This window comes from Poeciliopsis prolifica, unplaced genomic scaffold (assembly GCF_027474105.1).
Source record: "Poeciliopsis prolifica strain line A6 unplaced genomic scaffold, Auburn_PproV2 SCAFFOLD024, whole genome shotgun sequence".
NCBI classification, from domain to species: domain Eukaryota; kingdom Metazoa; phylum Chordata; class Actinopteri; order Cyprinodontiformes; family Poeciliidae; genus Poeciliopsis; species Poeciliopsis prolifica.
In genome coordinates, this window is record NW_026562399.1 from 2,033,586 (window position 1) to 2,060,846 (window position 27,261).

Consider the following 27,261-nt stretch of genomic DNA (forward strand, 5'->3'; position numbering starts at 1 on the left):
ACTGAAGAAATATCCAAAATGTTTTCCAAATAACACTATAAAAATGTGACACCACCTATTATTTTTTTATGCATTTATTATGTAAATACACATTATAAGACTATCAGGTAGCTCCACTGGGAAGTTTGCATCTTTTCTTTAGAATCAACAGACTGTAAATATTATGATGCCAAAATCTTAAAATATACAACGATGATTAGCACATCAAGGCAGACTTGAGTTAAACTGTCACTTAAACGTACAGTCAACACAGATGGCCACTGGGCAGGCCAAGCTGTTCCTGGGGAAAGTGGTTAGGTGTGTGTTAGTGTGTGTATGGGTCCTGACACACACACACGTGCGCGCGTCAGGGTTTGTTTGGGTTTTTTTTCCTCATTTTTATTCCTCCAATTCTCCAGATTTCTACCATCTACTATTTCTTGAACTGTTTACTGTGGACAGAGCAGTTAAAGATGAAGGAAAGAAAGGAACATTTTTGAAATTTATCACCAAGATAGAACAGACTTATTATAGAGATGAAATCAGAGAAAATTAACTAATGCTCTGAATATGTTGGGGGTTTTTCAGCTAATGGCCGTTTTTAGAGTTTAACGATTAGTCGATTACTAAATTAGCTGATGAGCTGATAGGCTTTTCAATCTCATCATCAAGATTGATCATATCAGCCGCCAGAATCTACAATTTCCACAAACTCAGATAAGACAGGTGGCTGAAGGTTTACTCACACTTTGGCTACTCTCACGGCTCATGTGAGATTTTATATAATCGTAAAATCAAATTGTTTTGTCTTTTACTTTGGAAGTACCTTTAAATCGAATGGGGGGTGTCATGATTTGACCCGACAATGAAGACTTCAAAAAGTCATTTTCTACAAATACTTGCCAAGGTCACTTTGACAATTACGTAACAGATCTATTCCAAAGTCAGAGTGATACAAAAATTAACCAGTGAGTGTTAAATCAGCCATTCTGCAACAACTATGGAAATCAATTCTCCTCCATCACCTACATTTTTTTATTATTTTTTTATGCAGGATATTTTGGCTAACATTGTATTCTTTTATACCTTGATTACTGATTAGTCAACCAGTGAAAGCAAGCTTGCATTTAGTGGAAATTCGATTCATTTCAGTGTCACCTCCAGATGGTGTGAATGTGTAGAATGTACTAGTGGTGGAAAACATGGAGGAGGAGAAGGAATGACAGAGCTGCAGTAAGCTCCTCATCCTTTTACTGCGGCAGCCTGAGCCTCCTGTAACAGAGGCAGATCACAACATAAAGGGGAGTGAGTCCCTGATCCATTCATAACTGGTTACAAGTCCAACCAGTGTGAAACCAGTTTCCCTCCCAGATCATAACTTTAAATCTACCTTTAAGTCTCCCTTCCTCTCTCCATCCCAGGCTCAAATCCACTTTAAGTTGGTAAAGAGTTTGGGAATCTCTGCAGATCAGCAACTGTTGGTGAATCTTGGGTCTACAGCAGCTCTGCTGGTGTTTCAAACATTTCAGTTCTGAGCCTGGATCTGGTGAGCGAGCTTCAATTTTTGGTATCATGACGAGAGAATTGGCCTCCTCTGCTCTGCTCTGCCTTCGTCATATAAACAGAGATGTGTCTCTATAAATAGAGCTAAAGCCCCAAAGCAGTCCGGCCTGAGCAAGACAACCCAGTGAACAGAGGGGAAAAAAGCAATAGAGAGAAACAAACAAATCTACTTCACTTTACCGACTGATTCTAAGGCAAAAAAAATTAAAAAGTTTCTACCTGAATTCTGCACGTTTTGCCATTTTTTTCTTTATCAAATTGAGAAGTCCCTTCTACCTTTCTCAAGAACTCACACAAGAAACCGGAATCAAAATAATACATCACAGCTGGATGAATGGAGATATAATCAGAGGTAACAAATTCAGTTACAAGTTTTTCCATAAAGTATTTCAAAGTCTTGTTCAAACCTCAAAACACCAAAAAATTACCTGCAAGCTGTTTGAAAATGACAAAAAAAACTAAACTTTGAAACAGAGCTGAAATCTGGGCCGGCAGCCCCAACGGACACATTTTCAGTCATTTTTTGAGTCAGTAGCATTTTTAACATCCATCAAAGTAAATGTGGCAAAGTAACATTTAGGTTACCTTGCAACATTTAGGACGGCTGGAGTTGAAGGTCCCTGCTTCAGCCTTCCTTAACACAGAAAACAATAAATCAATCTAAGTTCAGTGTTTAAGTATTCATTGATTTCAAACCCTTTGTCACTATGGGCCGGTCTTCCAGGATTTAAAGTAGTGACATGTTAGGTGAAGAGCATCTCCATCCAGTTTCTTTTATCCCCGGTGACGTTTCCCGTATTTCCGCCTCAGACCTGCTCTGCATCATTTCTGTGATTGAACCACTAAACGACACAACCAAAACAACAACAAGAACATCTACCGAGGTGATTGCTCAGATGCAAACACTCTGCTTCTCACATCATTTTTCTCTTCTTTTTTTTTTTTTTTAAACTCACTCTCATTTATTTCCTTTGATTCCCAAGCACAAGCAGACATGCAGCCAGCAGACCAGTCATCCACTCACTCAGCTGGGTTGGTTCACCATCACTGTGATTCAAGCAAGAAAACAAGTCTGTGCACGAGGACGCTGAGCAGAAACCAGAGACAACTTGAAGCACATTCCTGCGAACTGCTGCTGATGCTGGTAATCGAGGAACTGAAACTGGCTGCACACGACAGCACGGCTGGAAATAGAAAAATTCCAGCCCAAATAACAACAAGCCCAAATATTTCCTCACCACCTGGATAACACATTCATTTTCTTAGGGAACTCAGACATCCTGCATTCATTCAGATTAAAATGTGAATCATCAAGCGTCGCTTGAAGTAACACCATCTTTAAAAGTACTTAAAAATTCACTAACCAAACCAGCTCAGCCTGCCGGCTTGGCATACTTAACTGGCAAATTTGCAATTTGATCCAAATGCAGACCAGCAGTGCGTCCATCCAGGATTTGATCAATTACATCAAAGACCTGGCATGCCTAGAGAAGCTCCAGCATCTGATAGGCAGTCAAAACAGACACAGAAAAAACTATCAGCAGATTTATAAGCACCATGTTTAAGCACAGTGTTTAAAAGCTGAAAATAGCAACTTTGAACGCAGCCATGAGCTACATTTACCAATGATGAGCAGAAACAACAAAACCCCAGTAAGAAATAATTAAACAGTTAGTGATAAATTTTATATTAATTAAAAACTCTTTTGAAAAAGTATTTTGCCATTTATTAAGGAGAATAAAAGCAAAATCATGCAAAGTTTTTCTCCCAGTTTGGACGAAAGTATTTCTTTCCCCTCCCCAGAGAAGAGGTGGCACCAAAATGAACTTTTTTTTTTTAAGTGTGCTCTTTTACAGTTTAAGCAGAAAAAACAGAGCTCTCATCTGATTCCAAATGGAGGCGCTTGCCCTGCAGAAGTCGCTACAATCCTTGAATACAGCAGACAAGTTTATGGATTTGAAGTTAAAACACATTAAAACTAAAACTTTTGTCCCTCAATCTGTGTATGAGGGACACAAGTTTTGATATCTCAGAGATCAATTTTTGCTCAGCAGGTTAGTGAATCATTACCTACTGTGCAGCATCACTTCCCTCCCATTCACACATAGCTGGACTTTGCACCACAGCGACCTTTGCTGTGGATGTCCTGCTGATGTCGTACAACTGACCCATTTGCGTGTCAAGATCTCAGCTGATCCTCTGAATGAAAAGCACAGACCATGCTTGGATATGCATTACTGGTAAAAGAACTGAACTTATACAGAGCTTTTCCAATCATTTTGACCACTCCAGGCGCTTTACACTGAAGTCGCATTTTTACTTGCTGCTTCCCTGGGCAGGTGCTGCTGATCAGATGCACTTGATTAATTGATCATCAGTATGGCCACCTCCAAGAAAGAAGGAGTTTTCATAGTCTGATGCTCTGTAGCACACACGCCAAAACAGAAAGACATCAGCCGTAATCGATGTGGTAGAGAAGCTACAGTTGCTGCACATCAATCTGGAAAAAGAGAATGATAAAATTGTACAGAAGTGGCTCCTTAAAGTTATTGCATGTTCAAGAAACAATTAGTGATCTGATGCATTTCTGCAAAGTTAATTTAGAAAAACTGGCAAAAAACAGATCATTTCTCATTTGTCCCAACATATAAAACCAGGGCACAGGAATCAAAAGTTGATGCAATTTCACTTGTATATTTCAACCAACAATTATGTAAATAAGTGGCTGCTTTGCTGCCAAGTGACAGGTGTCTTCCAGTGCAACTACAGTTCACAACAGTCTGAACCGCAGCAGCTGTACTTCTGCAGCGCTCAATAAGAGGAAACCGTCTGCCACGCAGGATGTGGGGCGTTATTTATTTTTGTGGTTTGTTCAGACAAAAAAAGTGACAAGCCTACAATAAGCATTCTGTCAGACCAAGAAGACCTTTGTGTTACAAAGCAACAAAAAGGTAACGTCATAGGGCACATGAGTAAAACAGCTGCAGTTACGCTGCATTTTTGGTCTCAGTGCACAATTTAAAAATGCACAAAAAAAGCTGCTGATGCCGTTCAACAGCGATTATTGTAAATGAAGCAGATTTACAATATTTGCATGCATGTCCACAGGCTGAGTTTAGGTGCAAGTAATAAAAGTTGTGTTAATTGCTATAAAGAAGAATTAACTTTGGTTTGTACAGGTTCAGAGTTTCAGTCTTATGATCTTCAATCACCAGGCTGCAGGCAGATCTATCGGTTTCCACTTTGTGCTACAAAACTTTCATTCACCAAAGCAGTCTCATGTTTACCCCGGAGTCCAGAGTTTCTTTGACGATTCACACAAATTTTACATAAAAGAAACTCGAGCCACATTTAGTCTGACACAGAGAATGCTAAAACGTTCAAAAGCAGTCATTTGTCATGGAAAAAATGACTTTAACAAGAGTCTGGATGAGAAGAAATACCTGTTCTCACCTTGCAAGGCGAGAACAGAAATACAGAGTCAAAGGAGTCTGCTCTGACTAACAGTGGATTCTTGCTTCCTTTTTATATGTGCTGGTCAGCAAATCACATAGTAGCAGGGTGTCACTGTTTCTGGGTGTTTCCCAACAGAGACTTGATTGGATTATAGGTGTGAATCATTGATTGTTATTCACCAAAGATTCTGTGGAGCCCAACACTGATGGTCTTGCCATTTGTCTGTTGTTAAGGAAAGAGGGTCTGTTGCAGCCTCAGTTCTGGGTTGGGGAAGTAACACCTACATGGTGTCCTGGACCACAGACATTCCCTGCTGTTATATAACACTGTAGAAGTCTATAGGAGGTAGACTTCTACAGTAATATCATAATAAGATCATGCAGACACAATCGAAAGCACAAGAGGTGAGGGGCACATTATAAAATTTTCCATTACACATTGCTTAAAAAAAAAAGATGATATTTTATCATTGAAACGTGTTCCTATTTAAAACAATGTGGCAGATACTGAAACTTCCTTTCTCTCCCCCTCACCACCACTTACGTTTTCAGCCAACAGAGAGCAACACTGCTGGGAATATTTCAGCTCTGACTCGCAGAAATGTTTGTAAAACTACACTTCCCCCTAGCTGCCTCATCCCTCTCAGCCCAGCAGCATTTTTACATGCTTCAGCCAGCAGATGAAAGGTCTGAGATCAGAATATCAGTGAGATCAATGACATTATGACCCATATGCTGTCATGATCTGTCATGGGATGGTACTTGAACTGTGCTGAGGAAGTTAAATGGGAATTTGACATGAAGTAGCAGCAATTCTACCTGATGTGCAGGTTTGATTTTAAAATAATTATTAACTTAAATGAAAAAAAAATAAGACTAGGCTACATAATGTGTCATGCACTTATGTTACCCTGATAACCCAAAATTAAAACCAGTGCAACTGTGTGCATCATGAACCCATCTGCAGGTAATTTTACATCATGAACGCAGCTGTTCCATAAAAGCATCAGAAGTTTGTTAGAGAGCAATAGTGAACAAACAGCATCACGGTGACCACAGCAGAGAGGTCAGGGGAAAAAATGAGGAGAAGTTTATCAAACATGCCGAGCTTTGAACACTCAGAGCCATCCATCATCTGAAAGTGGAAAGATGTTGAAGCTGAGTCTGTAAACAATTCCAGGAGTAAAGTGTCCAAAACCTACCATGAACCGGACATGAAGTGAAACTGTCAATTATTATTTTAGTAATCGATTATTCTGAAGAAAAATCAATTTGAATACAAAAATTGGGATGTTCTGCGACAGACTGGCGACCTGTCCAGGGTGAACCCCGCCTCTCGCCCGGAACGCAGCTGGAGATACACCAGCACCTCCCGACCCCGTTAGGGAGAAGGGTGATTGGAAAATGGATGGAATTGGGATGTTCTGTTCAGCTTTCTTTATACAATATTAACAATATGAAACAAAGGCAAAATGCCCATTTTAATTTCTTTTTTCTAAATAAGAAAAAAAAAAAGTTCACTGCCTAAAAGTCAATAACAGAATTATTTTAGAGAACGCCTGATCATTGGCAGCAAAGGCTGCATCTGAAAAAATACTAAATAAATGCTTAAATAACATCAATACAGTTTCGCGCTGATCTGTTGTCTCTCTTTTAATTAATAATTGGATAGGAAAAGTGCTTAATTGTTTGGGGGTTTTTTGTTGTGTTTTTTTCCAGAATTCGAACCAGGTCATCCTAAATCTGTAATACTTGAGTTCTGACAAGTATTACAGATTTATATATATATTTATTTCCTTTTTTTACTTTAATGTATATTTTGTGGTACTGTTTTAGTCACTGCCTATTAATCAGTCATTAAATTAGTTAGCGATTATTTGAATAATCAATTTGTCGTAATTGATCCAATTAAATGTTTCAACCCAGTATGAATAAAAAATGAATCAATTATTTAAAAAAAGATAAAAGGCCTGTATGGGAACTCAGAGAGCCAGAATCAGGTGGCGAGAATCTGCTGTGAGGACATCCACTTGTCACACACTACACAAATCTGGCTTTTATCAAAAAATAACAAATAAAAAAAAGAGTACCAAGAAGAAGACTAAAAAAAAAAAAAACAGTCCTGAGGAGACATGTTTGTAGCTTCCCACAAGCCACATTGAGAACACTAGAAGCATGAAGAAGGTCCTCCAGTTACATGACAACCATCACCAAAAAAAAAACACCATCTTTAAAGTGAAAATCGGTGGCAGCATCATGCAGTGGGGTGGTTTTCTACAGCGGGATATTTAAAAGCAATTTAGAGAGACCAACTAACCTAACACTCACGACAACAATGCTGCTTCACCGTTCAGCTTTCTCGCTGGTCTAATGCATGTAAATCAAACAAACAACTCATTAGTAGTATACTAACTCAACCGTCTTAATCAGCTGTATGACAGGAAAAAAAATCATCTCTAAGCATAAGTTTCTACTCCACTCCTCGAGGTACGGTGTTCTAAAATTTTAGATAATTTTTAGAGTCTCTGCTTCAACACAAAATCAAAACATATTTACTTTTCTGACTGGTCCAGTCAACATGCAGAGCCAAATCCAGTTGCGGTGAGACCAGAAAGCTGATGTTACCCATCCAATCTGACTGAGACAGAGTTATGTTGCAAAGGAGAACAGACAATAGCAATAATGCACTAATTTCTGACATAAAATCCTAATATAACACTTTAAGAAAATTTAATCAAGAAACCAATTTTATCAGTTAACTGAATTTTTGGCTATTGATAACTTAAGTTTTTTGGAAAACTCTTTTTTCACCAATGTTTTCATAGAGTGATGTCAGTGCCCCAGTGCAGCCATCTTGTTTGATAAGCGTGTTTTGCAGCTTCTACTTATCTGAACTTTAAATAACCAGCTTACAATTTTTTTTAATTACAAGAATGAAAATAAAGTTGTAATATTAGAAGAAAAAAGTAGTAACGTTATGAGAATGCCAATATAAAAAATAAATCAATTTAAAGTTAAACTATGGTATAGGTTTTACATTTAAGGAAATGCTTCATATTTTAAAACATCAGCATCAAATTATTATTAGTAGCAGGACTAATAATAAACGATTGAGTTAAGGATTAAGTCACAAATTAACCAGGCCGCATCAGTCCTAGCGGCTTTTTTCTTATTAAAATGATCTTTCGCTTAATTTCAAGATGTTCTTTTGTTAAAGTTTAATCTTTATTATGACCATACTGTTGAAATAAAATTTTTAAAAAAGATGAACATAGCTTGCTCATAATAATCCATTGAACCAATCAGAGAATGGAATTAAATCCACTTTTTGAAAATATTTTCTGTCATTTGTCATTTCTTTTTCAGAATAAAAATAAATAATCGGATATGGTATGAAAAAAAATCTAAGGTTTTATTTTTAAGCAAAGTCGCCCAGCCCTACTTTTTAGCAAGGTGCTACAAAACTGATGGTACAGAGAGTACCTGGAGGCAGTGCACCTGGCTGCTTCACATGGACGTTAGCAAAAGAGGCTGCTGGCCCTTTAAAAGCTAAGATGGTGTCCTGCAAGCTGCAGAAGCTGCCTTCCGTTTCCTTCCTGTTTTCCTGGGATCTCGGTACATTTAAAATTGAACCTGAACTACCACTACCACCACACACACATACAGAGAGAGAGAGAGACACACACACACACACAGAGAGAGAGAGAGGGGTGCAGAAGCTTCCGTGTTTTAGCGTGGAAATGACAGGACTCCCGTGTGTGATGCACTTGCAAATGCAATTAGGTTACAAAACTCCTCCACTGGTTGCAGAATAAAAAGGATGCGCGTGGCTGCAGCAGACACAGCTTACTGACATTTAAGACACATGTTAGGCTGACATGTCAACTCTGCTTGTGTACAGGCAGATCATCCACAAAGGCAGATGTCACTGTTTGTTCCTCTGACCAGGAATAAGGTGCACTTACTTTCTTGTTACGGGTCTCCGTGTGCATCTCGGTTGCCGGAGCGGTGCAGCGGCGGAGGGGTGGAGCAGCAGGAGCAGGAGGGGGTCGATCGGGGCTTTGGGTGTAGCACTATCTGAACAAGAACTGTCAGAGGGGAGACAGGAGGTCCGCTCTTTTTTGGGGGCGGTGCTATTTTTTTCCACCTTTACTGTGAACGTTCGGGATATATAGGAACACCGATCCCCGCCTCTTCCAGTGTGTCTTTTCAGTTCATGTCCGCAGCAGCGTCGACGGCTCCCTGAGCTTCATCCCCCCAAAACAAATCAGAAATACGGCCGAGGCTTTCTGTGTCTCTCCCTCTCTCTGAGTCGGCTTGTTGTTGCCGTGTATTCAAGGGCTGGGCTCTCTCTCTCTGCCTTTTCCTCCTCCGCCTCTCCCTGCTTGTGACCCCACCCTGCGTCCCCACCCCTCATCTCTGTCAGTCAGCAGAGCTGCAGCCCTGCAGAGGAGCGGAGTCGAGCCCGATCGAGCCGGACCGGACGGACCAGGGCCCGCTGCACAATCCTCTTCAAATGCGAGCAGAGACGGGGGATAATGCATGCAATGTGCAGCTCATGCAGCCCCTTAATAGCGTGCAGCGCCCATGTCACCTTACTGACGTCATGCCGAGAGCTAATTGAGGACGCTCGTGGGTGCGGAGGGTGTGGACACATCCGACAAAGCTTCACCTTTGACAGATAAAACACTCATATAGACGAAAGAATAGTCGCAAGAGCCAAATATGATTAAATATATCAGTTATGAGATGAATATGTACATTAATAAAATGATCAAATTATGTATCTTTTTTAAAAATGTAGATTGTTCATATTTGAACAGTAAACCTGTTCAAATATGATTCTTTAATTAATAGTTAATTCATTAATAGTTTGTTAAAAGTTATATATATATATATATATATATATATATATATATATAGATAGATAGATAGATAGATGATAGATAGATAGATAGATAGATAGATAGATAGATAGATAGATAGATAGATAGATCTATATCTATATCTATATATATATAGATATATCTATATATATCTATATATAGATATATATAGATATATAGATATATCTATATATATCTATATATATCTATATATATATATATACATATTTTAATAAATTTAGTATATCCACACATATATACACACATGACATAGGACCATTCTTTAAAATAGTTAAATTCATTGTTTAAAAAAAGTGTAAAGAAAATAAGTAATTATTTAAACTTGAATTATTTTTAAACTACCTTCTGTCAAATAACTGAGTTGTCCTATAGTTGAATGATGGCTGCATTATCAAGGTGTTTATGTGCACTTGCTAAGCCAAACAGTTTAAATAGTTTTATGATAGAGTATAAATAATTAGCTAAACACTGTATGACATTTTGAAAAATATAAATAATATTTTGAACATTTAAAATCTTGTTATACTTTTTGTCACATTTTGTATTTAATGTTTTTGGAACGGTGCTGTTTAAAGGGTTATGGAGACAGATATCTGTTTAACACATTAATTAGTTGTTATTTTGAAAAAAAACAGCCATAACTATTGAAAGGCGGGTTTATAGGTTTATAGGCACACCCGGAGTAAATCAGGGTGTGGATTGTATCGTCTTTATTTCCTTGTACATATTTTGCGATAGAAAAGAAAATATGCAGGCTTGTCAGGACTTATTTAGATTTTTACAAAGGCGAAACGTCATTGGAAACAATAGCTTTTTAAGAAATTCAATTAAACTTTTTTATTTCATTTAAATAAACACCCTGTTTCATTTTGTCTTCTAAATCACTCTCACCTAATTTATCTATCAATTAATTTTTAAAGATAAAACCAACCTTATGCGTTGAACAGGTCGAAATTCAACTTCATTTCCCATAATTCCTTGTTTCCGGATTCGGAAATCTGAAACGGGAAACATGCGAAGGTAAACAGCACTTTCTGTGTGAGATACAGTTGTTTTTTTAAGCATTTCCTTAAGCTTGACTTAAAAACATTTGGTTTCAGTCTCACTTTAATTTCGAAATTGTGTGAAAATGCAGACCCAGAGCTGTTTTCGCTTTTGCGTCGCTTAGTTCGTCATGTTCCTCTTGTTGTCATGGAGATAGCGCCACCGTTCCAAGCTAGCAGTTTAAAGTTTAAGTGTTTATAACGGTTTTATTTGAACATACGTTAAGTTTTATCGTGTACCGTTGTGTTTAATGCTCACACGGACTTTCTGCTGCACAGCTTGTTTCCATGCAGACCCCGCAGGTTGTTTATTTCGCTCAAAATGGGAAACGTAACAGAAAATGAAGCTGAATTCACCATCTGTCCACCGCTGTGCTTAGGAGGTTTTACACTAACACATTTTGGGCTAATATCTCCAAAGGTCATTGTTTCAGAAGCCTTTTGGGTGCTTCTCAGTTTCCTGGGAACTGAAATCCCTTTGTGAATAAGTTTTCTAACTGTAGAATGAATAATAATAATATCGTATTGCCTTCCCAGAGTTATAGGCCAATGCCTATAACCTTTGCTTTTCAATGGCAGTTGATGGAATTTCAACACAATTGCTCCAGACTATCAAACTGATCTGTTTTTGTGGAGATAGTCAAACTTCCTGTTAATCAATGAGATTTCAATAGCATCACCTGACTGCTTCATTCCCTTTTACTTGACAATGGCTGTTTCCCCTGTTAAATACTAACAAGATAGTTTGATTTTCCCAAAGCTGCATTTACATTGAAAACAACATAGTTGGAGCAGCTCTGTTCATTTAGTTCTGATTTGTAAGATTTTATTCATAATTTTATTCGTTTGAATTATTGCTTTTTTTGGATAATTTTTCCCTCTGGTTTTGGATGGTATTCAGCTGAGGAGACGTTTTCCTCTCACGAGGTCATTTCTTATGTTGCATGACATTGGTGACAAGGTGTTTTGTTTACAATTTTTTTACATTGACGTAAACAATTCAAAAGAATATTTGCTTCCTGGATTTTTAACTTTAACAATAATCATGTCATGTACTCAGGACACTTTTATTGGCAGTAGGAGTTGGTTATATGAACTTTAAAAAAAAAAAAGTATCATAATAGTTTGTGGTATTTACCCTAACAAAAATATTAAGAGGTGATGCAATAGTCAGCACAATTTTTATGACAAATCAGATATAAAACACAAAAGTATGATAAAGATGCCCATTTTAATAGCAAGTTTAATTTATGTTAACCATTTAAGAAATAAGAAAACTGTTCAAAAACCATATTAATAACTTCAAAGTCTTCCATGTTACTCAAGTGTTTGATTGCAGAAAGAAATGCATACTAATGTTGCTACAAATGGTTCCAGATGTAAATATATTTTATCACTGTCTTCATGAAGGAGATATGCATATAAAGACACACATCAATATGTGTCTGAGTGGCATTAAAACGGGACATCACATCAACCAGTGATGTCCTGTTTCATCTTTATTTCTCTTGGTTTTGCAGCAATACATAAATTATGAAACCTAAAGAATGATATTTTTTACTAAAAAAAGAATTTGGGCATCTCATTATATATTTAATAAATCGATTTGAACAATTTTACACTTTACTCAGGAAGTATTGCTTCTTGCTCATGAAAGATTCCTTTCTTTAATATAAAAAACTCTTGTGACCAAAACAAAGTCCACTCTTAATGCTCTTCTTCTAAGTCTTGTGTTGTTGCACAATTCCCAACCGCGGGTGAAGTGAGAAACGATTGCAACATCATTGTATTATGGTTCAGTGTCAGTGTCATCAGAGCCCTGAGTATTGAAGTGTCTCCTCAGAGTGAGCCGGAGAGCCTGCGAGGAGGGCCCCCTGCTGGAGGAGCAGGAGACAGAGGGCCAAAGGCAGCTGCACAGTCTGCTGCTGCAGCAGCTCCACACTGGCGTCGACGTTGACCGGTCAGAAACCGCCTGTTTGTCTTTGCTTACCAAAAAATTTGGATCAAGTTTGTAGGTTAGCTGAGGCATTCCCTTCACTGTACAATTTATTATTAAGTCATATTTCCCCCCTAGTTTATAGGGGGAAAATATGACCCGCTATAAACTATTGTTGCCTGTTCTTTAACACAACAAAAAGCTTAAAGAACAAGCTTATTGTTCTTCAAAATAAGCTTAGAGAACAATAAGCTTTCCTTATTGTTCTTTAATAAGGCAAGCTTTTGCATTTTGATGAGTCCAAAATTAGCATTTGTTTTTTTCTTTTTTGTGTTTGTTTTTTTACGAACATTTGGATAAACACTCCTATCAAATATTCTGCTATGTGTCCCACAGAGCTTCATGGAGAACCTAATTACTCTTAGCCCTCAGGGCTACAGGATCTTACTGAGTTATCTTTCCTTGTAAAACATCTGAGGCACACATTCAGACCCTTCACCTATGAAGCCAAATGTCTTTGAATTTCCCTGCAGCTGCAGGTAACGAGTGTTTTTACATCACTTTGAAACCAGCTCCGTCTTATAGATGTGTAGCAAAGAGGCAGTGCTTCGCCCCGGCGTCGCTCTATAGGCCGTTTGGGGAACAGGCAGCAGGAGTGAGGAGCCTGTCCCAGTTTCAGGCTCTGCAGGATGGGGAGAAGGAACTAGTCGCCCTGCAGGAACTGGGACTCACAGAAGCTGAGATCCAGCTGTGGCAGAACAGAGACGCACCAGACATGTCAGGAGACAAGGTTGCCGCTCAGAAATTCAAAAACTTTTAGGTAACTTTCAGAGACCAAACCAGCTGAACCTCGTCATGTCTCACAGTCCAACGGTGTGTGTGCGGCTCCAGACGCAAGGCGGCAGCGTCTGCAAGCGATCAGGGACAAGATCGAAGCTAGAGCGGAGCTGCTGTCCCGACCGCAGCGCTTCTCCGCCAGCCGACCGCTCTCGCGCCGGGAGATGGAGATCGAACAAGCGTTGTTCCAGGGCAATGACCGGTTGGGCTTCCTCACAGCTCTCTACCATCGAGGTATTGTTCAGCAATATAAATCAAATAAATAAGTTAATCGCAAGATAAACTCAAATAAGTGCGATCATTTTCATTTCAAAGAGAGAAGGATGACAAAATTCTTCTGTCTGGTGGTTTTGGTCTCAACCAGCCCTTTTTTTTGGAGGGCAGTTTTGTTCACAAAGACTTTATGATTCATTTTATTTGTTGTTTTTTTGTTTTCTTTATTTATTTTGGATGTTTAAAGTGTCTTGTTTCAGTGAAAAACTGGTCATTACAACTTAAATTTTGCTAATATTTTAGAATGTGTTCCTGCATTAAAATGTCATTACATTACTAAATGGTCTCAAAAATCAATGTTATTGTTGATCACAATAACTTCTGGGAATTTATTGTCCAACAAAATTTGTTTTTGTGACAGATCTATTTGTTTGCTTAGTTTGGATATTTAAAAGGTGAGTATTGTTTAGAAATGAAAAGGTTTTTTCTTTATTGTTTATTTGAAAATTTGTCATTGTGACAGGCCTGCGCGAATGTTAACTGAGTCAGTCGTCAGAGAAGAGGTGAAATTAGCGTAGATTTCAGAGAAAATCTTTTGTCCCAAACCAAGCTCAGAAAATAACGTTGAATCTTGATTTTCTGCTTTAAAATGACGTTTCTGAAAAGGTGGAATTATGTTTTCTCCCTTTTAGGTTTTAAATTACACCCTTCACACGTCTTCAGAGCATTTATAGAAACCACATGTAGAGATTTTCTTTGTCTAACTTACAGCTTGGAATGGCTCTTTGTTTCCTTGTCAATTCCCTCCATTCTTCAGCTATTTCAATTATTCTGCACAAAATTAGACTCTATAATGGTTTAGATACAAGTTCAGTAAAGAAAAGGAAGAAAACTAGATGATATGTTCCCTTTTACATTAACACAACTAGCATCGGGATATCATATTAGGATGTTAGGTGATAGGCCAACAACAAGTAACGGGGGAGTATAAATGGTCCTAATTATTATTTTTTAAAAACTGAAACAATGAGGTTTGCATTTTTGTTTGGTCTCACTGAGTAAAGACAGTCGAAATATCACAATAACGAGAAAATATGTCAAAGATTTATTTATCAATGCCTTAAAAATCATCAATGTCTCTTTAAGCAATGAGGTAAAGCTTTGATGATGATGTCATGGCTTTGGAAACCTATAATACGCCTGTTCTGACTGGAGGAATGGGCCAGAACTCCAGAAAACTATGGTGGAAAGCATGAGAGAAACCCAAAAAAACTTGACACAATCATACAGTTCAAACCAAATACTGAGGAAACGTACGTAAACTTCTGTTTTCGAAGATGTTAATAAATAAATCTCTAACATATTATTTGGCTCGTTATTGTAGCATTTAGCAACTAGAACTTTGGTTACAAGAAAAGATGGGGCAAATTGATTAGATTTCTTGAGAACAATTACTGCAGTATGAATCACAGACTTTTGAAAATATTGTTTCATACTTGTAACTTTTTCTACCTTTTTAATGGAATGTGAATTTCCACTCACATTTCCATTGTTCTGCTTGATAAATGGAAAGCAGTCAATAAAGACTGAATTTAAAAAAATAGTCATTTTGGTAATTCTAACCTAAAGCAAGAGAAGTTTGGCCTGATTTGACTTCAGACAGAGAGGAAAATTAATCCATCTTCCAATCCACTCTGACCCCAATACCTCAAGTGGAAAGCATCTCAATAGCATAATGCTGCCAACACCATGCTTTTCCACAGAGATGGAGTGTTCAGGGAAATGTCCGTTATTATTTTCCATCAGCCAAAACATTCTATTTTGAAGAATGTTTTGGCTTCTTCTGAAGGGTTTTGGTTGCCCCGGGGTTTATTTTGGGATATTCTGTATTATCCAGTAGTTTGTGGTTGTAAAGTGACAGAATTGTCTTTGATGTGTGTTCCTTCCAACCCAGACGGAAACACAGAAAAGAGCCAGCAGGGGGCATCATCCTCTGACCCAATGGACTCACTCTACAGAGATGTTCTAAGGTGTCAGAAACACATTTCACCAGAGGACTCTGAGGGTCAACAAGCAGTGGGATCAACATCGGGTTATACAACTGACCAATCACAAAGCTCTCAGAGCCATTCACCTCGCTGCAGGTCAGATCTGCAGAGTGAAGACACCTCAGAGCATCAGCAGGGCAGAGCAGAAACAAAACCACCAGCTCCTCCTGAACGGATAGATCTCAACCAGCCAATCGGCAGACTCGGCAGAGCATCGGGAGCGAAGTCAGGAAAACTGCTAACCATCAGCGGGGAGATCAAGACACTTCCAGACGAAGAAATCCTGAACAGCCGTGAATCTGACGAGGGGATCCGGAGCATGGCACGGTTCCAAAACTACCAGCCAGGAAAACCTTCCAAGGCACTTTAATCCTCCTCTTATATGAAATGTTAAAAGAAACTTCCTCAATAACATGCTCATCAGCTCCTGTAACGCTGCATGTTTTGTCTCGCTGTAGGTTCTGTGTGTGAAGAACCTGAGTGCGCAGGCATCCATAGCACAGCTGGTGGCGCTGTTCTCCAGATTTGAGCAGAAGGATGGGCCTCCTGTTGTGTACCGACTGCTGACAGGAAGGCTGAAGGGTCAGGCCTTCATCACGCTGCCAGGTGAGAAAGCAGTTTTACTTCCACTCATGTGGAATCGATGGAGTGTTCACATGTTGAACTCTGAAGCACCAAAACCCAGAAAAATCCTGAAAAAGTAGAGTTTGTGGTCAAATCTTAAATGATATCAGAGTTCATGTCTCTTAAACTAACTGACCCAAAACAGGAAATATTTAGTCAGATGTGAGGAAAACAAAAATCTTTCATCTTTTTTCAAGTACATTTAATAAATTGTATCACTGTACATGTAATAGAACAGGTTTCTGCAGAAGATAGTAAGAGGAGCTGACTGGAATTGAATACAAATGTGGTTTAGATGTGTGCAAACTTATGCAAATCAGGTGACTGATTTTATGTTTTGCATTTCCACCTAGGAAATTTGTTAGCCTAAGTAGATAATCTCAGTTTAAGGTATCTTGTAAAATAATGTCTCTTATTTATGGTAAAATCCAGCAACTGTACATAATAAACCAACAATACTGGTTATGATGCCCCAAGACAAACAGACAGACCAACCGTTTCTGTTTTTTGTAGTAAATGAATGACCCCGTACATATTCTTGTATGGATGTTTCTTTGTGTGTTTATTTTTCTGTGCCAGACTCTGAAACGGCCCAAAATGCCCTGCGGTTGGTCCATGGATACCGGTTGCTCGGGAAACCTTTGGTGGTTGAGTTTGGCCGGGAGCGACAGGAAGAGGAGAAACAGATGGAGCAGGAAGGAGAGAAGGAGATGAAAATAAAAGAGCAAAGAAACAGCAGAAATCCATCAGACCTGTTAAATATCAGCCTGTAAAACTGCACAACATGATATTTATGTCTTCCTGGAAAAAAACAGAGTGTTGTATCTTGAATTAATAAATCTTTGTTTTTCAACCCATTGCCTCTTTTTACTCTTGGAGCATAGACTTGGCTCTAATGTTTATAGACTTATTTTATTGTCTTATGTAAATGTGACTAATACAAATAAGCTGAAATCATTAACTAGCGTAGAAAAGTTGATTTCTGATTTATTCTGTTTACATTTTATTCAAACAATTGTAGAAGATATTTTGTTTTGTAGTGCCTCTTTTAGTTATTCCATTTATATATTTTCATATATATTTTGCAGTCATTTTAGTAAGTGTTATAAGACATAAAATATTTTTAAACCCAAGAGATTTTTAAGGCCTTCTTGACCTCTGGGTTTCATAAAAAGAAACGTTTTATGCAATTAACTTAAAAAAATATTACAAATCAGCAGTTTATTGATGCTGATGCTCTTGTTATAAGTGGCGTAAAAATCCATAATTTCTCTGATTTATAATTCTCATTTGCAGATATGTGATGAATATGTGCTCAGAAGTCTCGGAAGTGTTTTCAGGTCGAGTTTATCTTTCCCACAGTTTCACATGAACATAGTCCACTGATGTTAGTTTCTGCTGAATGGGAGGGGGGCTCAGAATCAGGCTTGTTCATTTCCTCCCATCGATCAAATTGTCCATTAAGAATAAACTGAATTCTTGTGTAATGAAAGGTTTGTAGACTGGAGTTTAAGAAATGTCTATACAAATTTTCCTTGTAAAGAAATTAAGCAACTTAGCCAGTTTTCTCTAAATGAAGTAGAGTCTACACCACAAATAATCACCTAAGGTGTCAGAAAATAAGTTGTATTTTTTAAGAACAGCCTTTAAAACTAAATGTTTGAAGCATTGTGGTTAAATTGAATTCATAACCTGTTTGGCCAACTCAAACTACTCATCGATCGGAGTGAAGCGCGTCTTTTGTTTGTTTAAGTCTGTTTGTGTCTGTGTGCTGTTTGCCTTCAGTTCAGGGTTGTGATCTTTTTCTCATTCCACTCAAAAAAAAAAACATCAGTCGAAACTCACCTACAAACACAAAAACTCAATGTTCAAACAAGATCTTTGCACCAACCGCTCAAGAAGCCATTTTCAGCTAAAACACGCCTGTGAATGTCCTTTTTTTATTCTTCAGTATAAAAAATAAAATATTTAATTCACTTAACTTCCTTCTGAATGAAGAAAAATCCCGTATTTGAGTTTGATGATTTGAAAATGAGTCACTGAACTGAGATTTCTGTATATCTCATACAATTCAAATACCTGCAGTTGTGGCTGTATGTGCAAAGAAAAAAATAAAAGAAAAATAAAGCAAGAATGTAAGAAGGATGTTGAATACAATTTACCTTTATTTGCATTTAAAAAAATGATGTGAATATTTTTGTCACATGTGTAAATCTGGAAAACAAAGTGAATATAGTGAAAAGAGGAAGATGTAATTTACAATGCACATATTCCCGAAACCGTTATAGTGATACTTAAAAAAAACAAGCTTTTTTATACATTTTCTTTTCTATTAAGACCCACTAATATTTTGGCATTTTCTCTGATTTCATATCAAAGTGGCTCCTGACTGTGACAGAGGACCGAAGGGAAAGATTTTAAGTGGTTGAGATCAATTGAGGTACTGAAAACCCATAAAAATCATAATTACAGCAAACATAAAATACTCATCAGCATTCATTTGGTGGATGTTTGGTGTCAGCATCCGCAAACCGGACCCAAACTTTTCACTTATAATTTGTTCTTGTGAAGAAAAAAGTATATATTAATGTGATGTATTTTATTTTGGCATACTTTACTTTAATGTATTAATAAAAAATGTAGAGAAAATGTTCAAGCTTTGTGACGGAGGATGTAACCTGAGGTCAGGTTAATTTTAAAAGTATTACATGCAACAAGTTGTAGCTGACTCAGTGTGACAGACAGCTTAAAACTGTTAAAATTATACATGGATGTTTTTTTTATTAGTATAGGAAAGAGGAGAAGAACTGAATGTTAAATAGAATTACTGTATTACTATGCAGTTTTATTTAATTTGTAATCTAATTCATTAGTTCATTGTTATTGTTTTAACTGGTATTAAGTAAAGGAAAGATGTTTAAAGACAAAGTGGGTGGGATTATATAAGTATTTACTTCTATCTACAACTTTTCCAACAAGAAATTGATGAATACTGATAAATGACTTATCATGTCATTTATCATTTATTGTGAGAAGCTTCTCATAAGAATTTTTGATTTATCGTTGTCCCAATAAATTTCAGTTAATGAGACATAAAAAACAAAGCTAACAGTATTAATGGAAATTTTATTCTTACTATTTTCTCCACAGTTTGTTCCAAAAGGCCATTAATGTCAGTAAATTCAGCTGCTGTGTGAAACAAAATTTCCATATTTCAAATGGGGATGTTTTTTAGATCAGTATTGGTGTTGAATTCTGTCCCCTGCAGTTACCTAAAAAAAGTACGAAAGTGAGTATTTTATAGTATACATCTTAATGTTATTACAATAATACCACAAATTACTGAGATAAAATTCTAAGTCCATATCGCCCATCCCTACTAATGAATCACTGGCAGAGGGTAAGCCTTGAACGTTTATTAATCTGCTATTTATTTTTGCTGACTCTGCTTCGTTGACTTTCCATTTGAATGCTTTGTTCTTGTAAAATGTCTGAAATAAAACTAAGAAGAAAAAAAAAAACATGGAGGTTTTAACAATATGAAATATTCCCTATCATCCAGGAAGTCCGAATTAAATCCAACTGATTTGGAAACACAAGTTTAGTTGTACGGTGGCCCTGAAGTGCAAATTACTTCAACAAATCAACAAATTTAAGAACACAATGTCAACTAAACACAATAATAATAATAATAATAATAATAATAATAATAATAATAATAATAATAATAATAATAATAATAATAATAATAATAATAATAAACACAAATTAACTCGGCACAATTACAAATGAGAAAACATGATGACTTTAATGAAACAGAAGCGGTGGGTCTGAGTGATTTGTTGAGGTTTGAACTTCAGGGCCACTGTACTTTTTCTTTAAAGAAACCATTTTTATGGCAATGAAAATAACTTCCTGGATACAATGGCAATAGCTTGAAAAGTCCACTAAACTGTTGCCTCCATATTCAATATTCAGTACCTTTACATAATCTGAAGTTGTGTTTGGCATTTAGTTCACGGAGTGCTGGAATCTTGTCACACATATCCTGTGATGTCATATCCTGCTGCAGTGGGCTTCTTAGTTCCTGGGGCTCCCTGAGCGCTGGACCCTGAGGTACTAGTACTTCTGACCATTGTCTGCCCCCTGCTGGCTGCCTTGACGGCCCCCATTTGCAGGGTGGGGTGGCGGTAGGTCTGTGAAGTTGTCCGAGCGCCTGTGCCAGACATCCCACCTCCTACTGGGTACGGATATCCTAACCCATGCCGCCTCCCCCGGCCGTCCTCCTCCTCCACACAGCAGGAGACGCTCAGCAGTCCACCACCCAGCATGGAGATGAGCGCGGAGGCCAGGCCGAGGTACAGGCACTCACCTAGCTCGTACTTCATGCCGGCCGGTGTGTTTGGGCTGTAGAAGCTCTGGACGACCTCATGAGTGGTCCACGACACGGGTACCAAAGACAGAAAACCTGCAACGAGAAACAAAACCCCACCTGCTCCAGCCACACGACTCTTAACAGTCCCCGCATTCTCCAAGCAGACAGTGCACTGCATCCCGAGAGACACCATGCCAATCGCAAGGATGGACAACACCACGGAGATGACCATGAGGGCGCGGGAAGCCTGGAGGTCCGCCGGCAGCGCCAGCATGGAGTTGTAGGTCTCACACTGGAAGGCCCCTGTGCTCTGATAGACGCACTCCATCCACAGGCCCCTCATGTTTGCCACAACCGTGACGATGTTAGAGCCGATGTGAGCAGAAATTTGCCAGTAAGGCAGCACCGTGGCGACCAGGGTTCCCAGCATGCCCAGAAGGCCCAAGAAGAAGCCCATCAGCTCCAGAGCGAGTGATGCCATGTCAACAGCAGCAAAGACTGAGATCTGACAGGAAGCACATAGAACAAGTTCAAGTCAATTAAACCAAAACAAAATATGTCTCAATACTACCAGTTCTTCACTAGAACAAGTTGTAAGTTACAAGTTTGTGGATGTTTCAGCTGTTTTGCAGTTTTCTGGAAGTTTGTCCAGATTTGTAATATGGAAATAAATGTCCTAAAATAGAAACTGTTTTAGAAAAATCATAAACATGTTTTCTTTATTTCAGTACTAATCAGGTCCTAAGCACATCCATTACTTTGTTTTTATTTCATTGCATTATTGTCTCACTGTGCATGGCTTTGTAATAAATACATGCTAACACCTTGTGAAGTACCGCTTCAGATGGGAAGAAAGTTGATATGCCTTTTACATTATGCATGCAGTTAAGCTAAAAATCATTTAAACCTCTGCCACATTTAGATTTAAAATTGTTCAACCAAAAGAAATAATCTATAACCTTCATAAAAATAAAAAAAATATTGCCATAATGTAATTAATTATGTAATAATCATAGATAAATATTCATGACTAACATCAGAATGGAAACAAATACACTTTATAAAGAAGTAATTAACTTGAATGCTTAAGGCAAATGTAAAAGGAAATGAATGAATGATATTTCCAACACACCATTATTAAATAAAGTATATTCTCTAAGAAATTAATACATCTTTTTAAACACATCTTTTTTTTTCAATCATGGATCATTTATGACACATTACATTTGTATTAAATAATTGAAGTATTCTAATATTGCGGCACTGTTAGACCTCCGTATGTTCAAATCTGTGACTGTTCCTTTCTGTGGGGCAGATTATGTTTGTAGAAGTCTAAACTTTTTGCCAAATCACCTTTTTTTTCTTCTGAGCAGCGTGCAAAGACTCATGAATGCCGATATGCTGACGTTCAAATCTTATTTCATGTCAACGCTTTCAGAGTTCAGAGTCCTGTGATATGTATATATATATATTGTTTCACCTGAAAATAGACCAGTTTGTTCCACACACATCCATTTTCCATGCATTACCTGAGATTTCTGCAGGTTCAGGGAGAGCCAGATTCTGAATTTCTTGAAGATTTAGTTATGCTCCTTTGCTGCAGGTGGTGAAGTTGCAGCTGCAGACGATGAGGAGGCAGAAGGAAAAGATGTAGCCTGCAGCCAGTGCAGATTGTGTCCACCTCTGGTATTTCTGTGTAACCAGTTGTAAAATACAGTATATTTTCTGCTTGCTGGATCAGACTCTGACTGCGTCCTCAGTCCTTCACATAGTGGCAGCTGTCATGTTGCGGATGAATGGCACAGACCGGATCAGACTAACGGAGTCAGAGAAACGCTTTTAGGTCTAACTCTGTTGAAGAACGTATCCAAATCTCTGTATTTCACAAACGGTCCTCTTCAAAAGACAAAAAAAGTGGGACAAGAAATCTTCCTCATTGTGACCTCATCTCACGTACACACACACTGAAACTGTTGAATCTGATAGCGACTTGCATTCCTGCTGGCAGCCGGTTTAATCATTTTCTCATTTGTCATCTCTCCAAAACAAACCTTTGTTACAACGTCAGCAGTATTTTTGAGCGAAAGCAAAAGCCTCAGCAACTTCCTGGGGGAAAAAATGACAATTATAGTTTATTAGTGATATTGATAATAACACAGCGTATGTTAATTTTACCAGAAAAAATTATACATATACATGTGTATTATGTAAAAACATTTGGGTAAATGTGAAATACGCTAACAATATCAGCTAAATATTACAAGAAATGTTATTGGAACAGATGCTGTGATAAAAACACAATGCTAACAATAACTGGATTCACCATACAATAAAAACAAATGAACTTTATTTTTACTCGCTAACACACATTTTATTTCAATAATAATTTATTGTTTTCCCCAGTACAGCTTGTCCAGCAATACCCCTGATGTTTTGTTAGTTTTAAAGGTGATTACTAAAATTTTTTAAGTTTATTGGAGCATAATAACAAATAATGTCCTTATTAAAGGGTTTATAATAAATAAAACAGGAATGTTTTGAATAGTCATATTTTAAAAGTCATATCCCAAATTTTACTATTTTAGTTAAATTTAGGAAAATTGATTAAATTACTGTACAACTGGCTTCATCTATTCTTAATATTAAAAAGAATATTAAAAAGAGTTAACAAATATGAAATATCAATAAATCATTTTATCTCCTTCTCTTATTTATTTTTTTCACTTATTAATATAATTATATTTTTAATGAAGATATGTGTATACATATAACTGCTTAAACTAAATAAAAATTATTTATTGTAATGATGCATATTGACAATAAATATGTATAGTATCATAATCATACTAAAGCGATTTACTCTCTTTCATTGTTTTTTGCTTATTTAGTGCTTAAACTGTTAGTAAGAGAAATGAATTAAATCTGAAGTACGGTAAACATTCTACAGGTCAGTATCATCTACTAAAAATTAAAAAACAAACTTGAAAAACAAAAAAGTAAGTCATATTAAACAATACATTTGTCCAGAAACAGTGATGATAATTAAAATCTCATGAATGTAAAATAGTTCTTCTCTTGTATATTTTGAAAAAGTTTCATTTTTCAGTTGAAATTAAACTGCTGATTTCTGTTTTTTGGCACATTCAACATTCCATATACAAACTGCTCACAGGCTGCAATAATAAGATGTGAATTTATAACTCAGGCTGACGACAGACTTGGCAGCCTCCGGTACCTAATCAATTAAATGATGTTTGTTGGCTTGTAGGTTTCTAGAGGACAATAAAGGTGGAGTGAAATTCCATAAATAAACATTACATACCATGCTGGTGTATCCCAAGATGAGAGCAAGTGAAACTTCACAGGTTTTCTTTTATATTATTATTTAAGCTTTTCCATTTCACAAATGCGTTATTAGTCACTGGGTCTGTTTCTGATTAAGTTCCCAAACTTGAGTCTTCAGTTTCTGATCCTTCCATCCAGGCCTCACATGGCCACATCATCATAATGGGATTAGGTTGTAATCCAGCCACTTCCCCTACAAAGCAGACTGAGAGGTCAACGTCCACACTCTCTGAAACACTACGCCATTATTATGAACCACAGAGAGGCATTATATAGACACACTGCATATCAATGAGTCTAGCTGCTCAGGTCAGCTTGGGACTCTTTGTTATTATGTTGAAGCTGGCTGCTGGTCAGTTACTGTAAATCAGAGAAACAAACACAAAATATGAATTTGTTTGGTCTTAGACAAATAGTCAACAACATCGTCGGCAAGAAGATGGCATGAGGCTTGGTCCAATTGTAATGTAAATATACTGTATATGTGTAGTTAAGTTCATTTCATTGAGTGAGGGTACTAATCAATTTTTATTCCTTTAGCCACTAGATCTAATAGTCATTTGATTTTCTGCTAACTTCTGATATAAATTTTGCGATTCTAACGTGAAAGATATTTTACAATGTACAGTTAGGGCCAGAAATATTTGGACAGTAACACAGGTTTTGTTATTTTAGCTGTTGACAAAAATATGTTCAGAAATACAATTTATATATACTATGGGCTGAAAGTGCACACTGCCAGCTTTAATATGAGAGTTTCCACATCCAAATCGGAGAAAGGGTTTAGGAATCATAGCTCTGTAATGCAGAGCCTCCTCTTTTTCAAGGGACCAAAAGTAATTGGACAATGGACTCTAAAGGCTGCAATTAACTCAAAAGGCCTTTCCCTCATTAACCTGTAATCAAGTAAGTAGTTAAAAGGTCTGGGGTTGTTTCCAGGTGTGTGGTTTTGCATTTGGAAGCTGTTGCTGTGACCAGACAACATGCGGTCAAAGGAGCTCTCAATTGAGGTGAAGCAGAACATCCTGAGGCTGAAAAAAAGGAAAAAATCCATCAGAGAGATAGCAGACATGCTTGGAGTAGCAAAATCAACAGTCGGGTACATTCTGAGGAAAAAGGAATTGACTGGTGAGCTTGGGAACTCAAAAAGGCCTGGGCGTCCACTGAAGACAACGGTGGTGGATGATCGCCGCATACTTTCTTTGGTGAAGAAGGACCCGTTCACAACATCAACTGAGGACCAGAACACTCTCAGGGAAGTAGGGGTATCTGTCTCTGAGTGAAGAGTAGAGAGAAGACTCCATGAAAGCAAATACAAAGTGTTGACATGTAGATGCAATCTATTCATCAGTTCCAAAAATAGACAGGGCAGAGTTAAATTTGCCCAAAAACACCTCAAGAAGCCAGCCCAGTTCTGGAAAAGTATTCTATGGACAGATGAGACAAAGATCAAACTGTACCAGAATGATGGGAAGAAAAAAGTTTGGAGAAGAAAGGGAACGGCACATGATCCAAGGCACACCACATCCTCTGTAAAACATGGTGGAGGCAACGTGATGGCATGGGCATGCATGGCTTTCAATGGCACTGGGTGACTTGTGTTTATTGATGACATAACAGCAGACAAGAGTAGCCGGATGAATTCTGAAGTGTACCGGGATATACTGTCAGCCCAGATTCAGCCAAATGCTGCAAAGTTGATCGGACGGCGCTTCACAGTACAGATGGATAATGACCCCAAGCATACAGCCAAAGCTACCCAGGAGTTCATGAGAGCAAAAAGGTGGAATATTCTGCAATGGCCAAGTCAATCACCAGATCTTAACCCAATTGAGCATGCATTTCACTTGCTCAAATCCAGACTTCAGACGGAAAGACCCACTAACAAGCAAGACCTGAAGGCTGCGGCTGTAAAGGCCTGGGAAAGCATTAAGAAGGAGGAAACCCAGCGTTTGGTGATGTCCATGGGTTCCAGACTTAAGGCAGTGATTGCCTCCAAAGGATTCGCAACAAAATATTGAGAAAAAACTTTTTTGTTTGGGTTATGTTTATATGTCCAATTACTTTTGAGCTCCTAAAATGTGGAGTGTTTGTAAACAAATGTATACAATTCCTACATTTTCTATCACATATTTTTGTTCAACCCTTTAAATTAAACGTTACAATCTGCACTTGAATTCTGTTGTAGAGGTTTCATTTCAAATCCAATGCGGTGGCATGCAGAGCCCAACTCACAAATATTGTGTTACTGTCCAAATATGTCTGGCCCTAACTGTATTCCTTCCTTTCTTTTCTGTGACGTATGAAATTATTTGTTCCCTGACTAATGGATATAATTTTCAGAACTGATCTGAGACTGGTCGGAAAATTGTATATTCTATTTGATATGAGTTACAAGAGTTTTCATATATATACATACAATAGCAGCTTATGAACTGCTATAGTAAACACCTGATGGACACTGCCTCAGGGTGTAATATTTACACCATAGATTTTGTGCATTCAAAATATACATATTCCAAAGTATCTGGAGTGCTATCTAAAGCCATACTAAAACCATTTGGCCCAGTAAAGGTTCAGTAACTCTGACGATTCACGTTCAGCTTTGGTGTCCTAAATACATGTTGAATGTATTTAGTCTTTAACTAGTATTTAGTTCCCTCTAGTGGCCATCATAAAAATTACAACCTAAAATTTATTGAGAGGGAAGCCATCATTTTCACTTTGCACAATTTGTTTGTTTTGAAGGAAAATGGCTGATTGGTGGAGTTTTAGGAGACAATGCAGTGATTAACAGATATAGTCTCTAAACTAGTTATTTTAAACAATTGTTCTTTCGAAATGATTTGTTGATACTTAAACATTTAAAACATGGCATTGTAAAATAAATTATTTCCTTTTACATTTTCACAGTTTTCCTAATAAACACAATAAAA

At 37.5% G+C, this 27,261-nt stretch overlaps 3 protein-coding genes across 3 annotated transcripts in view; 1 reads left to right on the forward strand and 2 right to left on the reverse strand.

Annotated features, from left to right (window-relative positions):
• klf8 (Kruppel-like factor 8) overlaps nt 1-9,632 on the reverse strand; it is a 66,968-nt gene extending 57,336 nt beyond the window's left edge. The window contains exon 1 of the mRNA XM_055046598.1: nt 8,963-9,632. Coding sequence (XP_054902573.1) covers nt 8,963-8,989 — 27 coding nt within the window. The 5' untranslated portion in view covers nt 8,990-9,632. The remainder of the gene's footprint in view (nt 1-8,962) is intronic.
• A 1,255-nt stretch (nt 9,633-10,887) lies between these two features.
• On the forward strand, nt 10,888-17,458 carry rbm41 (RNA binding motif protein 41). The gene is made up of 7 exons (XM_055046597.1): nt 10,888-10,924; nt 12,791-12,907; nt 13,469-13,673; nt 13,750-13,954; nt 15,888-16,342; nt 16,440-16,587; nt 17,185-17,458. The coding sequence occupies exons 1-7, from the start codon at nt 10,917-10,919 to the stop codon at nt 17,376-17,378; spliced, it is 1,332 nt and encodes a 443-aa protein (XP_054902572.1). The 5' UTR covers nt 10,888-10,916; the 3' UTR covers nt 17,379-17,458.
• A 1,294-nt stretch (nt 17,459-18,752) lies between these two features.
• cldn2 (claudin 2) lies at nt 18,753-22,975 on the reverse strand. The gene is made up of 2 exons (XM_055046599.1): nt 22,510-22,975; nt 18,753-21,485 (listed from the first exon to the last, which is right to left on the reverse strand). The coding sequence occupies exon 2, from the start codon at nt 21,459-21,461 to the stop codon at nt 20,643-20,645; it is 819 nt and encodes a 272-aa protein (XP_054902574.1). The 5' UTR covers nt 21,462-21,485; nt 22,510-22,975; the 3' UTR covers nt 18,753-20,642.
• Nucleotides 22,976-27,261: the final 4,286 nt, after the last annotated feature.

Bases quoted from the DNA above. Each gene is read 5' to 3' on its own strand.
- rbm41 (XM_055046597.1), top strand. The intron at 12,908-13,468 runs GTCAGAAACCGC...TCCGTCTTATAG, and splicing joins ACTGGCGTCGACGTTGACCG to ATGTGTAGCAAAGAGGCAGT. The intron at 16,588-17,184 runs GTGAGAAAGCAG...TTTCTGTGCCAG, and splicing joins GGCCTTCATCACGCTGCCAG to ACTCTGAAACGGCCCAAAAT.
- cldn2 (XM_055046599.1), bottom strand. From the start codon at position 21,461: ATGGCATCACTCGCTCTGGAGCTGATGGGCTTCTTCTTGGGCCTTCTG.